Genomic DNA, 17,401 nt, shown 5'->3' with positions numbered 1-17,401 from the left:
GAAAGATGCCCAAAGGACCACTGAACGCATTCCAATTCGTTTTCTGGACAGATGTGCTTTTCAAAAAATAAAATCCCGAAAATTTGGGGTTCGGAAATCAGTCCTTTTCAAATTAAACTTCGACGAAAATTTTGGGTGAAATCTGATTTCTCTAGAAATCCATTATTTTTGGCCCAAATCTTCAATATATTGCTTGTTTGAATGTTGATTGATGCTCCTTTAGCCTTTTAAAAAATGTTTGCATAGTTTGAAGAAAAGTCATTTTTTGGTCAAATTTCATTAAAAAAAAAGGTAATGCATGGTCGGGCAAATGATTCCCCGTCAACTGTTAAGAATTGTTTCGATAAATCGATAACTACTTTTAAATGTTCTTTTCGATTAACCCCATGCGTACGGGAAACGGTCATGGCCGCGGCCGCTCATTGGAATGCAGTTGCCAGCTGTGGTATGCCGTGGCACACGGCTAGTGGGTAGTTCCACAGCTGCTGCTTTTGTGCAGTCCCGCTACCACACAAAGGCTGTGCAGTCATGCGGGCCACTTGCTCTATGTGTGGAGGAATGTCCCCATTACACCCCATCCTTAAGCTGTTAAGGGGTTCATCATTTCGTTCAAAGTGCGTTTTGTAGGTTGTGACTCTTCCAGGACGCAGTGGCCCTTTAAAAAAGAAGAAGAAGCGAATGTATCTAGCCCGCGCCGAGGCATGTACCATTATTGATTTAAAATCTTACATTTCTGCCTTTAATCACGAACAATGATCTGAAATGTGTTCTGTGGCCTTTTAGATATTGGTATGTCTGTAACACGATAATAATCATTTTGACAATCAGATTTGCAGATTTAGCGGGTTTTGTGCATAACATTCGGCAGAATTGACCAAAAAACGCCAAAAGTATGCGTTTCTCTTAAGAAAAATGTAAACAAGTTAGATTTTATGTTTCAAAACAACAGTTTCAAATAAAATGAACGAAAATACACACACCAAAATCATTATCTTCGTCTTACAGTTTACTATAAAAAGTAATTCAATGCGCCTGTTATCAATCTGTCTCCTGCTTTGTGGCATTAAAAGTGTACACGGTCAACAAGTACCGAAAAACATAAAGTTTACTCTCTGAAATTAAACAATTTGGTACACAAGTGTAAACTACACTTAATTTTCGTGCAATGTTAACGCATTTTGTGTAAAAAAAACCTAAAGATCATTATACTTAAGTGAATTACATTCAAATTCTGAATTTATTGCCTGTACTGGAATAGAAGGATGCAAATTGACAACCCTTCAATCGAATCTCAAAATAGAAGTATGGGAATTAACAGCCCTACGTTCAATCTATATAGAAGGATGTGAATTGACAACCCTCCATTCAATGTAAGAATGGAAAGATATGAACTGTCTCCCCTTCATGGACAAATACTGCACCAAATGAAAAGCTGTGTGTCATTAAAACGCAATTATCGTAATTGCTATGAGCTGTCGCTACTGAATAACGGTACCAAAAAAATAATAAAAAATACAATTTTAGCCGCCGGCGGTTCCTTTAGTCAAGGCTGCGTAGAAGCTAATAGCGCGGGAGGGTTGCTTTGAAGGTGAAGACAGTTTCTAATTGAAGGGAATAGACAACCACTTTACATTATTAGTTGATTAATGCCTCACCAGTAATTACCTCTTCTTCTTTTTTTATTAAGAACCCACCAATCAATCATTGATCTGATGCATGACCTTGGCCCCGTGTATGCATTTGGTAATTATCCAATTAGAAGCGCTCGACTGTGTCCGTGAACAAATTCTTAACTATAAGCTATGGAAAGCCAGCCTGGTTCGATCTTAAGCAATCTGTACTCCGTCGATGCATGCGCGTTGGATTGTGCGCGCCACATGTTTTACATTTGTACGCTGGTATAATACCCGTTTATTGCCGGTATAAACTTACAAAGCTTAAAACCTCTCAAGTAGAATATGGAAGACGTGTTTGTCATCAGAATTGCTGCCATCACTGTGGCTTCTCTTGCAATGGTTGGCGTATGCCAAGCCGCATGCACCCCGTGCCCGTTTCAATGGATGGAGCATCAGCATCATTGCTATCGCTACTTTCCTGTTAATCTCTCGTATGATGAAGCTGAGGCGTACTGTCAGCGTTATTCAAAGCAAGGCGGGTCAGGTGGTCTTACAATGGTCAATTCCCTGAAGGAGACGATGTTTTTGATTGACTACGTTGGAGCAATCCTAAATGGAACAACACAGTTCGGTAATACCACCAGCTTTGTGCGGTTGCCTAAGGGACCGCAGGAAACATTCGGTAAGTTAGGCTATACCAATGCAATGGCTTTGGAATTTAGTCGCTGTACGGCATGCACCCAGCGGCGTCGGTATAGGTGGATGGGGTCCTCCTAGCCCATGTTGGACTCCTCTGTTGTTGACACGCGACGGAGTCCAGGGTATAAACTGCTGTTGCCCTGGCGATTATAATTATTACAATCTTTGTTTTCATATTTTTTTTTATGATGGAGGAAGTTGATTTTTTTGTTTAAATATGCATTGTGTCCAGAATGACAAAGATGCTTAGTTTAGAAAAAGTAAACTTATCCGTCGGCGACGTGTTTACCGAAAATAAATCGCAGATCCACGCCTTCGTCGTTACAATGTAATGACTTATATTACCTTAATTTAGGAAAATTAATGTATACATTTATGCATAATTTACTCCCGTCCTGTTTTAATACTTGTTTTACATTAGCATCTAACATTCATGTATATAACATTCGAAGTAGTGCTAGGGGAAATGTGTTCGTTCAATTTAACAGAACGTCAATGTCAAAAAATAGTGTTATTCATCGAGGCACCTTGTACTGGAATAGTAAAGATGATTCTCTTAAATCATTACCCACACTATCGGTCTTTGCCAACAATTCAAAAACTAATTTTTTTGAATCATATTCATAAATTGAAATGTTATTTTTTTGTGCATTGATATTTAGGCCTTGTCTCACACTTGTCCTGTCTGCCTCACGTAGTGTTTTGTTTGTCCCTAAATACAGTACTTTGGTTTGTCCACAGGTAAGGGCACAAAAGCGTTCTGCTTAACCTTATATCTAAATGTTGTCATTTAATTTAACACTATATTATTAATTACTGTGTACCTAACTATCAAATATTATTACTAGTGACATTTTCGATGATTGTACACAAATGTTATGAATGGCATCATTGAAATAAATGTTACTACTACTAATAAGGAAACGCGGAGAACTCGACGTTGATGCCGCACGGGAACAGCGTTCCAAGGTGGAATATCAGACGCTGCTCCCGCTCGCGTAATTTTTATTCCTAGGAGGGTTAGGGGCAATGTCATGAATAATTCATGTTTATCCATGAGAACGGACAATGACATCAACAGCATTGTTGTTAGTTAATCAACTAGTTACAATACATTAAAGCATTTTAAAAGAACAGTTGTCGTCGAGCTACCACACAGTAGCCTAGTGGATAGCGAGATGAGCTTATGGATACAAAGATCCCTGGTTCGAATCCACTTCGTCGCTGTTCATTTTCATCAGCTATTTTTCTTCTCCAAATTTATCACTGAGATAATTTTAAATTAAGGGGGAATAGAACGAGAAGCTAAGTCTTGCAATGATTCAAAGGAAAAACTGAATTATTCATGACATTGCCCCTAACCCTCCTAGGAAAAAAAAATACGCCTCCCGCTCCTTCCACATTTCCTCAGTCTGCGCGGTTGCCAAGACACATAAGACGTGCATACTCTCTAAATTCCAAAGAGTGATATTAGGGACTAGACGTTTTAGAGTGAAAATCACTCTCATTTTAGATTGAAATCTGGAAACAAAAAGAACCACTTCAGTCGAAGCTCCTGTGAAAACTCGATCTTTACGATTGAAGGAATTTCACTTTAAAACGTCTAGTCCCTAGTTTCCGACTCTGGGAGTGAATCTTCACTCGAATGGAGTGAATGTTCATTCTTTGGATTAAGAGAGTATGTCTTCAATTGTGTGGGGTTGGGTAGGGAAACGTTGCCCAACAGGTGACAATGTTCTTTCCTTTCATGCTTCCTAAGGTCTCCACGAACCGGTCTCCCAAACGCCGTTAGTCTCACCAATGTACAGAGCTTTTTGCACTGTTGGCAGATGATGGCATACACGAAGTTGCTGGTGATGCAGGGTAGTGGGAGCGTCCTTTTGGGTCTACAATAGGTTAAAGAAGGGTCCACATACTGGCATTTCATGCAGCGCGTACGGTGGCAAGGTTCTGTTTTGCCGGGGTGGACCCTGGGGTGTAGGACGATTGATGAGGCGTTGATCGAACCAGTTGATCGGTGACGGATTTATCGCGACGGAAGGCACGTATCGGTGCGATATCTTTGAAGATGCTACTGGTCAGGGGGTCTTGTTGCAGGGATTTCTACCGAGGTTGGTTACGACGAAAGCGTGCAACTGCGATATGTTTTCGATAAACACGTCATCGCCCACGGACATTAGTTACTTTTTCTAAACCAATCATTTTTGTAATTCTGGCCACAAGGAATGTGTAAAAGAAATGTCAGCTTCCTCCGTCAGGTAAAAGATGAACACATACAAATTGTCGTGATTTTTTTTTCTCGCCATGTCAGCAGAAGTTCATAACCGTCAGGTGTAAGGCAATGAAGACCTGAAAAATGAACCACTTCAGTCGAAGCTCGAGTGAAAACTCGATCTTTCCACTCCAATGTGAATCTTCACTCGAATGGAGTGATTTTTTTCACTCTTTGGAATTTAGAGAGTAGAGTCCTCCCTTCCCATCGTTCTTTTTTTTGGCAAAATAGTCGCCCTGTCAGCAAAAATTCCACAGTTTGATTTTACTGCTGCTGAGTGACCTAATAAAAAAATCCATGGATACCTTACTGAACAGAGTATAGCCCGTCGTCAAATTTGTTATAATTCCCTTCCCATGTACCATTCAGCAATCACCGCAGTCATGACTCTTTCAGCAGTAAATTCACACTATTCAGTTTGTGTTCAGAGCTTCCGTGCATTAAACACTCAATACAATGACATGGAACAATTTGTCATCACTGAAGTAAAAAAAAAAAGTTCCCTTTTTTTTTCTTTCCAGAGAGTTACGACATGATCTACCACAATACACTGGGTTCCAATGCTGAGACAAGTGGTCACTTCACATCATGCGATGCGTATGATTCTCCTGTTGCGATCAATAAGAGTGAGATTGGCACAGGCGTCTACAACATGGTTCCTTCCCCCGAAGTGGTCGAGCAGAAATGCTCGATTTACACCGGAGAGGGTGCCTACATCGACCTGGGCGATTTCGCTGGGACCTGCGTCTCTGATCCTGTCGTGTGTGCCTCAGAAAGCGTGACCTGGTAACTATGGCTCAAGATCAACTCGTCGACAAGTTTCACCAGTGATAGGTATTTTGTTTCAGTGGGAGGACGTACTTGGAGAGGACGGGGCATCACCTTCCTGTACAGGAACTCGGAGAACAAATTCTTGTTCGGAGCTCGGAGTGAATCGTGGACATACTATCTGAAGTACGAGACGAATAAGATTCCGATGGATAGATGGTTCCACCTGGCCGCTACTGTGGATCTGTCACCAACAAATGCACTTGTCTTGTACCTGGACGGCAAGGAGCTTGGCAGTTACGATGATGAAACAGAAAGGATTTCGCCAAATGATGGATGCACCAAGCTGATTTTAGGCAACGCCAATCCATGCTATGAGCATGGGATCATATCATCATCTCTGACATCCGGAGGTTCAGCAGCCTACAGCAATCTAATGGTATTTGATCATCTCCTCACCAAGGAACAGATAGCCAACCTCTACGCCTGCGGGTCACTTGGTGAGTATGATTTTTTTTTAATATGGATTGGAGACGGCTTAGTATATTCTGGAGTACACTAAACCTAAATGTACAGATGGATACTCCATCATCTCTATTTCACATTGCTTAAATAAGCCCCCTCTGCAGTATGCATAAGATGTACTATATACTGTAGAATGGTCCAAGAACCATGCATGGCAAATGCACACGTCCTGTGTACTAATCTGCCCCACACGTGAACAAAAACAATTGGCGAAAACCTAATTTGTTTTTGATATAGTGCCTGAAATCTTTTTTGATAACGGAAAATGGATTTGAAATCATTTAATTCTATAAACTCGTTGAACGTCTCTTCAGATTGGGACCTAAAAATTCGCAGCCTCGATATCGATAGCACCTACAAATACAGCGGAAGTCTTCGCTATGTTTGCACGGCAAGCGCCTCTACTGGACCCACTATTTACTGGAGCGTGTACCACCATGAGCGAGCGCAGTGGCAGGACCTGGGCCGAAACTCCACCGAGGAAGGCTGTGAGATTACCCCGACCAGTTTCTCACCGTGCGTGGTGCAGTCTGCCCTGGTCATCGATCAGGGACACGGACCCATCGCTGAGGGCGACATCATCAGCTGCACGGCAAACTCTGGCTCAAGGAACGCTTCTTTATCTATCCGCCAAGGTACAGCCGGAAAAAAAAGATACATAAAACACAACACGACAAAACTAATGACAATCAAAAGGGGACGTATCAATATTTTGATATTTGCCGTTTTTATTTGATTGTGTACCTTACATGGGAAATGCAAACTGGTGTGGGTCAAGTAATGATTAAAAGCATGTCAGAGTGTTAAAATGACTTCGAAATGTGACATAATGCCTAAAACTTTTTGCATTTTGTTTTGTATGATTTTCAGGAAAGGAAGCAACAATTGGTTTGTACAGTAGCCATGAAAACGCAGGTAAATTTCCCCTGATAAAAGTTGTTTAGCCGAAAAGAGGATAATTATTGATAACTTTAAATTTTGAAACCCTTGCAAATAAGTTTTTTTCTCCATTTTTCATCCTTTTAAAGCATTGTTCGTTGCCAACACTGGGCAAGAATACCACAAACGTTTTGACAGAAGTGGAGAGGAATGGGAGAACGGCAGTCATCCGTTCATTTGCACGAAAGCTCGTCGCGACATGTAGATTTATGGGCTGCTTTTCTTTGTTGTTCACCTTAGTTCTGCATATATACGCAATCTTTTAATGGCTTATCTGCACGTAAAAAAAGATGACTCTACGTTGCACCAATTACCCGCGAAACTGACAGATTTTCAAGCGCTCTCATCGGCCAATTTATGTGTGACAACTTACAGGGGGAGTCGAAATAGTGCTACGTGATTGGTTGTCAAGCAAGGTTGTGACGCTCTTCACAGTGCAGTGTTAGGTCAATGTTGGACGGGCAGCGGGCGGCGTAGTCTGGTTTCCAGACCAAAAGATTCCGACTATTCTTGATGAATCTTAGGTCAGGTAGCCTCCGGTAATACAATGTATTACAATTTACATCACGTGACTAAAACGGGAGGAATTCCTCCTTTTTCCGAAACTGTCCGAAGTTTGCCGAATTCATTTCGTAGACAATCGGATAGTGTCCGAGTATTTCCGAGTATAATGTAGGTTTTATTAACTGCTAATTGCTTATTAAAAACTTTAAAAAACTAGTTGATAATTAATATCCATTGCTTTTATTTAGAAAACTTGAAATTCAACGACGATTTTGCACTTGGATCGTATACGAGGGGCGAACTTTTTGCTGCGTCATGCACTAGTTTGAATTTGACGACCGTTACCGGCATTTTCCAAAACGCGGCGTGGTCTCAATTCGGCTCCGCCTGCTAACAGTGCTGTTTGGGTGTCCAACTTTGAAGATTCCAGGTTAAAATTAGTCAATTTTTTTTACAGAAGTATTAAACTGTATATCATAACTGTATGATATATGAAGCAAGTGATTTATTTTTTAAAAAAATTATCGGAACATTAAAAGCTTTATGTGATAAAGCGAGTTCGGAAACGAAGTCGAGCTTTGAAAAAGGGCCGTCAATATCGTCATGTTTATTTTTAGCCACGGAGGCTGCCTGACCTACAATTTAGACGTGTAGACGTCGGGGGAAATTGTCAGGTCGGGGAACCAGACTACGGGCGGCGCTACGGGGGGGCATGGGGGCATTGCCCCCTCCCAGTTTTGTCTTTGTCCCCCCCCCCCCCCCCCCCCCCCCCCCCAGTTTGCCCCCCACCAGTTTTCCATGAACACACTATCGACAAGTCGATAAATTATGTTTATTTTATTCGCCGTTAAGATTCATAAAATTTGGGGCCAATGAAAGCACTAAAACATCGGTACTTTGGACAAAACACGCCACACCAGCATTTATACAGCCGTAGACAGTGCGCTGCCAACGTCTATGTGCATTTTGTTATACATTTTGTTATACACCACTCTGCAGTTTGATACATTTCTCATTCATAAAAACGCCGCCTAGTGGCTTATTTCCGGCCAATTGACAATGGTACGCGCGCGCGTACACGGGCTTGAGATTTTTCTTGACGCCCCCTCCCCCAAAATTATTTCCTTGCCCAAATCTCCCCCTCCCCAAAATCTTAGAGTCTGGCACCGCCACTGTGGACGGGTCAAGGGTCACCCACAATTCTTTGCCTTGATCCCAATCTTTTGCGTTACAAGGAAAGAATGCAAAGTATTTAATGACATTTGTAAATTTTTTAATGTCGATTGTGATTTCAAATTCCTGTTTATTACACGATCAAGATGAGTTGCTGCTTATTACACGAGTTTGAAAAAGTGTATTGTTGATAATTTTATGTATTAATTCATCTCGATCTTACCAATTATTCACATTTAAAAAACTTCTATTGTAGAAGGACTTAGTTGTCGCCTTTAAATATTTGCCAATAATTTATTGCACTTCAAAAACCACATTTTTACCCACATAAAGGGTGTATCAATTAAATTATCAGATTTATTATTGTCGTCAATTTTTAATTCTCGTCAATTTTTCAATTATCTAGCGAATATAAAAAACTTTATTAATAATAATGAGTAATTTATCGCACTTAAAAATTTGCCAGTACAAAAGGGTGTATAAATTAAATTATAAGATTTGTAATTGTCAAACCTTCATTCTCGTCAATATTGTCGTTATCTAGCGATGTAATACACCTTATTGATAATAATTGATAATTTATCGCACTTACAAAAAAAAAGCCTCTAAAAAGGATGTATCAATTAAATAATAAAATGTATAATTGTCGATTTTGAATTCTCGTAAATTTTTCAGTTAAGGTCTCTCCACTGCATGCCAAAAAAACCCCGATCTCATATAGACCATCTTGGGCCACTTTGGTGTTGGGGGGGGGGGGGGGGGGGGGGCGTATGGGGAGGGGCTGCACGCCCCCCCCCTCAAAAAATCCGCCGCCCCAAGTCACCCCCCCCCCAACTGGAAATTTGACAACGGGGAAAAATGCACAGTCCTATAAATTACCTTAATAAGCAGATTAAATAAAGTGCCTTTTTCCAACGATTTTGTGGTTCTATTTGTGAGCAAAACCTTGTTTTTTCGCGAGTGGCTTTTTATTTGAATAGCGGTAACCATTTACCATGATATCGGTTTTGAACAGCGCCCCCATGGTAAGATGGTGTCCAGTCCCCCCCCCCCCCCCCCACACACACACGTTTGTTTATAGTGTAAATCGAGGATTTTCTTTTGTTCCTCTTCCCTTTTTCCTTTGTTTGTACTTCAACATTTTCGCAACAGCTCTCATTGGTTTTGTACACGTCTTCTAATCGAGGTCGTCCTCGATTTGGTTCTTGTCCTCGATTCACCGATGATGTTGCACGTGTGAGTCATCGATTTACACCATAAACAAACCCGCTTTACACAGGCATGGAAGTTGGGTACTTCATTTGTTCTCGCCAACTTTTACGCCGTGTTGACACAAGACATTGTTGAGGGAGAGAAAAACTATATTTTGTCTCAACCTTCTGTCATGTTTGTCTATTTTTTGTGATAAATCACTTGGCCACCGTTCAATTTAATGCATTATTTAAGTTTTGAGATATCGTGTCCAGCATGACTATCGTTTCCGTGCAAAAAGTGTGAAAAATGGTCTGTTTGGACTGGGACTGGGACTACATACTCTAGCCAAGTATTTCTCCGCGTTAACACAAGACACTGTTGAAGGAGAGAAAAACATTATTTAGTCTAAAGCTCCTGTCTAGTTTGTCTATTTTTCATGATAAATTACCTGGCCACCGTTCAATTCAATGCATTACTTAATTTTTGAGATATCGTGTCCAGCAGGACTATCGTTTCCGAGCAAAAAGTGTGGAAAATGGTCTGTTTGGATTGGGTCTGCACTCTCGCCAAGTTTTGGTCCGCGTTTACACAAGACAATGTTGAGGGAGAGAACAACAATATTTTGTCTAAATCTTCTGTCTAGTTTGTCTATTTTTTATGATAAATCACCTGGCCACCGTTCAATTCAATGCATTACTTAATTTTTGAGATATCGTGTCCAGCAGGACTATCGTTTCCGAGCAAAAAGTGTGGAAAATGGTCTGTTTGGATTGGGTCTGCACTCTCGCCAAGTTTTGGTCCGCGTTGACACAAGACAATGTTGAGGGAGAGAACAACAATATTTTGTCTAAATCTTCTGTCTAGTTTGTCTATTTTTTATGATAAATCACCTGGCCACCGTTCAATTTAATGCATTACTCAATTTTTGAGATAGTTTGTCGACTATGACTATCGTATTTGAGCAAAAAGTGTGGAAAATGGTCTGTTTGGACTGGGACTGCACTCTCGCCAAGTTTTTCTCCGCGTTTACACAAGACGTTGTTGAGGGAGAGAACAACAATATTTTGTCTTAATATTCGGTGTATTTTGTCTATTTTTCAAGAAAAATCACCTGGCCATCGTTCAATTTATTGCATTTAATCACGAAAACTTCATTCCGAATTTTAGTCTCTTTTGACACTCTTTGTTGAGACGATAACTCAAGAACAACATATTGCATTGGTTTCAAATTGCGAACTATTATTAACCATAACATTTGACACAACCCGTTTAAAAATTGGCGTGAAACGTGGAAAAAATACATTTAATATGATTTAAAGAAAATAAGCCTAAGCGATTCAATTACGAGCAATTCATTCCAAATTTTAGTCTCTTTTGACACTCTTTGTTGAGATGATAACTCAAGAACAACATAATGCATTGGTTTCAAATTGCGAACGATTATTAACCATAACCCTTGACACAACCCGTTTGAAAATTGACGTGAACCGTGGAAGAATACATTTAATATGATTAAAGGAAAGAAGTGCTTAGAAGTACGAAAAATTCATTTCTACAAGAGGGCGCCCTACACAACCGCTGGTCAGCACCGTAAACACTATTGAACAAAAATACAACACTGTAAGTTTGTTGAGACGATAACTCAAGAACAACATATCACATTGGATTGAAATTGCGAACGATTATTAACCATAACATTTGTCACAACCCGTTTGAAAATTGACGTGAACCGTGGAAGAATACATTTAATATCATTTAAAGAAAATGGGCCTAAGCGTTTAATTTAATTACGAAAACTTCACTCCGAATTTTATTCTCTTTTGACACTCTTTGTTGAGACGATAACTCAAGAACAACGTATTGCATTGGTTTGAAATTGCGAACGGTTATTAATCATAACATTTGACACAACCCGTTTGAAAATTGGCGTGAACCGTGGAAGAATACATTTGATATGATTAAAGAAAAGAAGTGCTTAGAATTACGAAATATTCATTCCGAATCTGAGTCTATTTTAATTTAAAAAAAAAATGAAGCACTCTTTTGGAGACAGTAACTCTAGAAAAACATTTTTTTCTGAAACGAAACTTTGTTCGATAATAAGTCGTGATGTAATGACAGAAAAAGTGGAAATCGACCAGAACCGTGATAACCAACGGCCAACAGTGCATGTGCCAGATTTTGCTACCCTCTATGATTTTTCCCTTAAAGAGGGCGCCCTACACAACCACTGGTCAGCACGCGGCCACAATTTTTGAGATAGTTTGTCGACCATAACTATCGTTTTTGAGCAAAAAGTGTGGAAAATGGTCTGTTTGGACTGGGACTGCACTCTCGCCAAGTTTTTCTCCGTGTTTACACAAGACACTCTTGAGGGAGAGAACAAAAATATTTGTCTAAATCTTTTGTCTAGTTTGTCTATTTCTAATGATAAATAACCTGGCCACCGTTCAATTTAATGCATTACTTAATTTTTGAGATAGTTTTTCGACCATGACTATCGTTTTTGAGCAAAAAGTGTGGAAAATGGCCTATTTGGACTGGGACTGCACTCTCGCCAAGTCTTTCTCCGCGTTTACACAAGAAACTGTTGAGGGAGAGAACAACAATATTTTGTCTTAATATTCTGTGTAGTTTGTCTTGTTTTCATGAAAACTCACCTGGCCATAGTTGAATTTAAGCATTGCTTTATTTTTGAGATAGTTTGTCGACCATGACTATCGTTTTTGAGCAAATAGTGTCGAAAATCGCCTGTTTCGACTGGGACTGCACTCTCGCCATGTCTTTCTCCGCATTTACACAAGACACTGTTGAGGGAGAGAACAACAATATTTTGTCTAAATCTTCTGTCTAGTTTGTATATTTGTTATGATAAATCACCTGGCCACCGTTCAATTTAATGCATTACTTGATTTTGAGATAGTTTGCGACCATGACTATCGTTTTTGAGCAAAAAAGTGTCGAAAATCGCCTGTTTCGACTGGGACTGCACTCTCGCCAAGTCTTTCTTCGCGTTTACACAAGACACTGTTGAGGGAGAGAACAACAATATTTTGTCTAAATCTTCTGTCTAGTTTGTCTATTGTTATGATAAATCACCTGGCCACCGTTCAATTTAATGCATTACTTATTTTTGAGATAGTTTGTCGACCATGACTATCGTTTTTTTAGCAAAAAGTGTGGAAAATGGCCTGTTTGGACTGGGACTGCACTCTCGCCAAGTTTTCTCCGCGTTTACACAAGACACTGTTGAGGGAGAGAACAACAAAATTTTGTCTCAATCTTCTGTCTAGTTTGTCTATTATAATGATAAATACCTAATAACCGCTCAATTTAATGCATTACTTAATTTTTGAGATAGTTTGTCGACCATGACTATCGTTTTCCGAGAAAAAAAAGTGTGGAAAATGGTCTGTTTGGACTGGGACTGCACTCTCTCCAAGTTTTTGCCGCGTTTACACAAGACACTATTGAGGAAGAGAAAAACAATATTTTGTCTAATCTTCTGTCTAGTTTGTCTATATTTCAAGATAAATTACCTGGCCACCGCTCAATTTAATGCATTACTTAATTTTGAGATAGTTTGTCGACCATGACTATCGTTTCCGAGAAAAAAGTGTGGAAAATTGGCTGTTTGGACTGGGACTGCACTCTCGCCAAGTTTTACTCCGCGTTTACACAAGACACTGTTGAGGGCGAGAAAAAAAAATTTTGTCCCAATCTTCTGTCTAGTTTGTCTATTGTTCAAGATAAATTACCTGGCCACCGTTCAATTTAATGCATTACTTATTTTTGAGATAGTTTGTCGTTCATGACTATCGTTTCCGAGAAAAAAAAGTGTGGAAAATGGTCTGTTTGGACTGGGACTGCACTCTCGCCAAGTTTTTCTCCGCGTTTACACAAGACACTGTTGAGGGAGAGAACAACAATATTTTGTCTCAATCTTCTGCCTAGTTTGTCTATTATAATGATAAATTACCTAATTACCGCTCAATTTAATGCATTCTTAATTTTGAGATAGTTTGTCCTCCATGACTATCGTTTCCGAGAAAAAAAGTGTGGAAAATGGTCTGTTTGGACTGGAACTGCACTCTCGCCAAGTTTTACTCCGCATTTACACAAGACACTGTTGAGGGAGAGAAAAACAATATTTTTTCTCCAACTTCTGTCTAGTTTGTCTATATTCAAGATAAATCACCTGGCCACGGCTCAATTTAATGCATTACTTAATTTTTGAGATAGTTTGTCCTCCATGACTATCGTTTCCGAGAAAAAAAGTGTGGAAAATGGTCTGTTTGGACTGGGACTGCACTCTCTCCAAGTTTTCCTCCGCGTTTACACAAGACACTGGAGAGAACAACAATATTTTGTCTCAATCTTTGTCTAGTTTGTCTATATATCAAGATAAATCACCTGGCCACGGCTCAATTTAATGCATTACTTAATTTTTGAAATAGTTTGTCCTCCATGACTATCGTTTCCGAGCAAAAAGTGTGGAAAATGGTCTGTTTGGACTGGAACTGCACTCTCGCCAAGTTTCCTCCGCGTTTACACAAGACACTGTTGAGGGAGAGAAAAACAATATTTTGTCTCCATCTTCTGTCTAGTTTGTCTATATTTCAAGATAAATCACCTGGCCACGGTTCAATTTAATGCATTACTTAATTTTTGAGATAGTTTGTCCTCCATGACTATCGTTTCCGAGAAAAAAAGTGTGGAAAATGGTCTGTTTGGACTGGAACTTCACTCTCTCCAAGTTTTCCTCCGCTTTTACACAAGACACTGTTGAGGGAGAGAAAAACAAAATATTTTGTCTCAATCTTCTGTCTAGTTTGTCTATATTTCAAGATAAATCACCAGCCACGGCTCAATTTAATGCATTACTTAATTTTTGAGATAGTTTGTCCTCATGACTATCGTTTCCGAGAAAAAAAGTGTGGAAAATGGTCTGTTTGGACTAGGACTGCACTCTCGTCAAGTTTTTCTCCGCGTTTACACAAACACTGTTGAGGGAGAGAAAAACAATATTTTGTCTAACTCTCTGTCTAGTTTGTCTATTTTTCAAGATAAATCACCTGGCCACGGCTCAATTTAAATGCATTACTAATTTTTGAGATAGTTTGTCGACCATGACTATCGTTTCCGAGAAAAAAAAGTGTGGAAAATGGTCTGTTTGGACTGGGACTGCACTCTCGCCAAGTTTTCTCCGCGTTTACACAAGACACTGTTGAGGGAGAGAAAAACAAAATTTTGTCCCATTCTTCTGTCTAGTTTGTCTATTTTTCAAGATAAATACCTGGTTACCGCTCAATTTAATGCATTACTTATTTTTTGAGATAGTTTGTCGTTCATGACTATCGTTTCCGAGAAAAAAAAGTGTGGAAAATGGTCTGTTTGGACTGGGACTGCACTCTCGCCAAGTTTTTCTCCGCGTTTACACAAGACACTGTTGAGGGAGAGAAAACAATATTTTGTCTCAATCTTCTGTCTAGTTTGTCTATTTTAATGATAAATTACCTGGTTACCGCTCAATTTAATGCATTACTTAATTTTTGAGATAGTTTGTCCTCCATGACTATCGTTTCCGAGAAAAAAAGTGTGGAAAATGGTCTGTTTGGACTGGGACTGCACTCTCGCCAAGTTTTCCGCGTTTACACAAGACACTGTTGAGGGAGAGAAAAACAATATTTTTTCTCCAACTTCTGTCTAGTTTGTCTATATTTCAAGATAAATCACCTGGCCACGGCTCAATTTAATGCATTACTTAATTTTTGAGATAGTTTGTCCTCCATGACTATCGTTTCCGAGAAAAAAAGTGTGGAAAATGGTCTGTTTGGACTGGGACTGCACTCTCTCCAAGTTTTCCTCTGCGTTTACACAAGACACTGTTGAGGGAGAGAACAACAATATTTTGTCTCAATCTTTGTCTAGTTTGTCTATATATCAGATAAATCACCTGGCCACGGCTCAATTTAATGCATTACTTAATTTTTGAGATAGTTTGTCCTCCATGACTATCGTTTCCGAGAAAAAAAAGTGTGGAAAATGGTCTGTTTGGACTGGAACTTAACTCTCTCCAAGTTTTCCTCCGCGTTTACACAAGACACTGTTGAGGGAGAGAAAAACAATATTTTGTCTCCATCTTCTGTCTAGTTTGTCTATATTTCAAGATAAATCACCTGGCCACGGTTCAATTTAATGCATTACTTAATTTTTGAGATAGTTTGTCCTCCATGACTATCGTTTCCGAGAAAAAAAGTGTGGAAAATGGTCTGTTTGGACTGGAACTTAACTCTCTCCAAGTTTTCCTCCGCGTTTACACAAGACACTGTTGAGGGAGAGAAAAACAATATTTTGTCTCCATCTTCTGTCTAGTTTGTCTATATTTCAAGATAAATCACCTGGCCACGGTCAATTTAATGCATTACTTAATTTTTGAGATAGTTTGTCCTCCATGACTATCGTTTCCGAGAAAAAGTGTGGAAAATGGTCTGTTTGGACTGGAACTTCACTCTCTCCAAGTTTTCCTCCGCTTTTACACAAGACACTGTTGAGGGAGAGAAAACAAAATATTTTGTCTCAATCTTCTGTCTAGTTTGTCTATATTTCAAGATAAATCACCAGGCCACGGCTCAATTTAATGCATTACTTAATTTTTGAGATAGTTTGTCCTCCATGACTATCGTTTCCGAGAAAAAAAGTGTGGAAAATGGTCTGTTTGGACTGGACTGCACTCTCGTCAAGTTTTTCTCCGCGTTTACACAAAACACTGTTGAGGGAGAGAAAAACAATATTTTGTCTAAATCTTCTGTCTAGTTTGTCTATTTTTCAAGATAAATTACCTGGCCACGGCTCAATCTAAAGCATTACTTATTTTTGAGTTAGTTTGTCGTCCATGACTATCGTTTCCGAGAAAAAAAAAGTGTGGAAAATGGTCTGTTTGGACTGGGACTGCACTCTCGCCAAGTTTTTCTCCGCGTTTACACAAGACACTGTTGAGGGAGAGAAAAACAAAATGTTGTCCCATTCTTCTGTCTAGTTTGTCTATTATAAGATAAATTACCTAATTACCGCTCAATTTAATGCATTACTTATTTTTTGAGTTAGTTTGTCGTTCATGACTATCGTTTCCGAGAAAAAAAAGTGTGGAAAATGGTCTGTTTGGACTGGGACTGCACTCTCGCCAAGTTTTTCTCCGCGTTTACACAAGACACTGTTGAGGAGAGAAACAACAATATTTTGTCTCAATCTTCTGTCTAGTTTGTCTATTTTAATGATAAATCACCTATTACCGCTCAATTTAATGCATTACTTAATTTTTGAGATAGTTTGTCCTCCATGACTATCGTTTCCGAGAAAAAAAGTGTGGAAAATGGTCTGTTTGGACTGGACTTTACTCTCTCCAAGTTTTACTCCGCGTTTACACAAGACACTGTTGAGGGAGAGAAAAACAATATTTTTTCTCAACTTCTGTCTAGTTTGTCTATATTTCAAGATAAATCACCTGGCCACGGCTCAATTTAATGCATTACTTAATTTTTGAGATAGTTTGTCCTCCATGACTATCGTTTCCGAGAAAAAAAGTGTGGAAAATGGTCTGTTTGGACTGGGACTGCACTCTCTCCAAGTTTTCCTCTGCGTTTACACAAGACACTGTTGAGGGAGAGAACAACAATATTTTGTCTCAATCTTCTGTCTAGTTTGTCTATAT

The 17,401-nt window shown here is 39.4% G+C and overlaps 1 protein-coding gene across 1 annotated transcript; it reads left to right on the top strand.

Moving 5' to 3' along the window:
* Nucleotides 1–4,085: 4,085 nt before the first annotated feature.
* On the top strand, nt 4,086–7,297 carry LOC119737020. Its single transcript, XM_038211122.1, has 5 exons — nt 4,086–4,426; nt 5,109–5,855; nt 6,195–6,515; nt 6,751–6,795; nt 6,909–7,297. The coding sequence occupies exons 2-5, from the start codon at nt 5,564–5,566 to the stop codon at nt 7,022–7,024; spliced, it is 774 nt and encodes a 257-aa protein (XP_038067050.1). The 5' UTR covers nt 4,086–4,426; nt 5,109–5,563; the 3' UTR covers nt 7,025–7,297.
* Nucleotides 7,298–17,401: the final 10,104 nt, after the last annotated feature.

Source organism: Patiria miniata, unplaced genomic scaffold (genome assembly GCF_015706575.1).
Source record: "Patiria miniata isolate m_02_andy unplaced genomic scaffold, ASM1570657v1 HiC_scaffold_1, whole genome shotgun sequence".
NCBI lineage: Eukaryota > Metazoa > Echinodermata > Asteroidea > Valvatida > Asterinidae > Patiria > Patiria miniata.
Note: the sequence above shows the minus strand (reverse complement) of the source record. Positions and strands in the feature narration are given on the sequence as shown.

Coding starts and splice junctions, on each gene's coding strand:
- LOC119737020 (XM_038211122.1), top strand. CDS start 5,564: ATGGATAGATGGTTCCACCTGGCCGCTACTGTGGATCTGTCACCAACA. Junction 6,516..6,750: donor TTCTTTATCTATCCGCCAAG/GTACAGCCGGAA, acceptor TATGATTTTCAG/GAAAGGAAGCAACAATTGGT. Junction 6,796..6,908: donor CAGTAGCCATGAAAACGCAG/GTAAATTTCCCC, acceptor ATCCTTTTAAAG/CATTGTTCGTTGCCAACACT.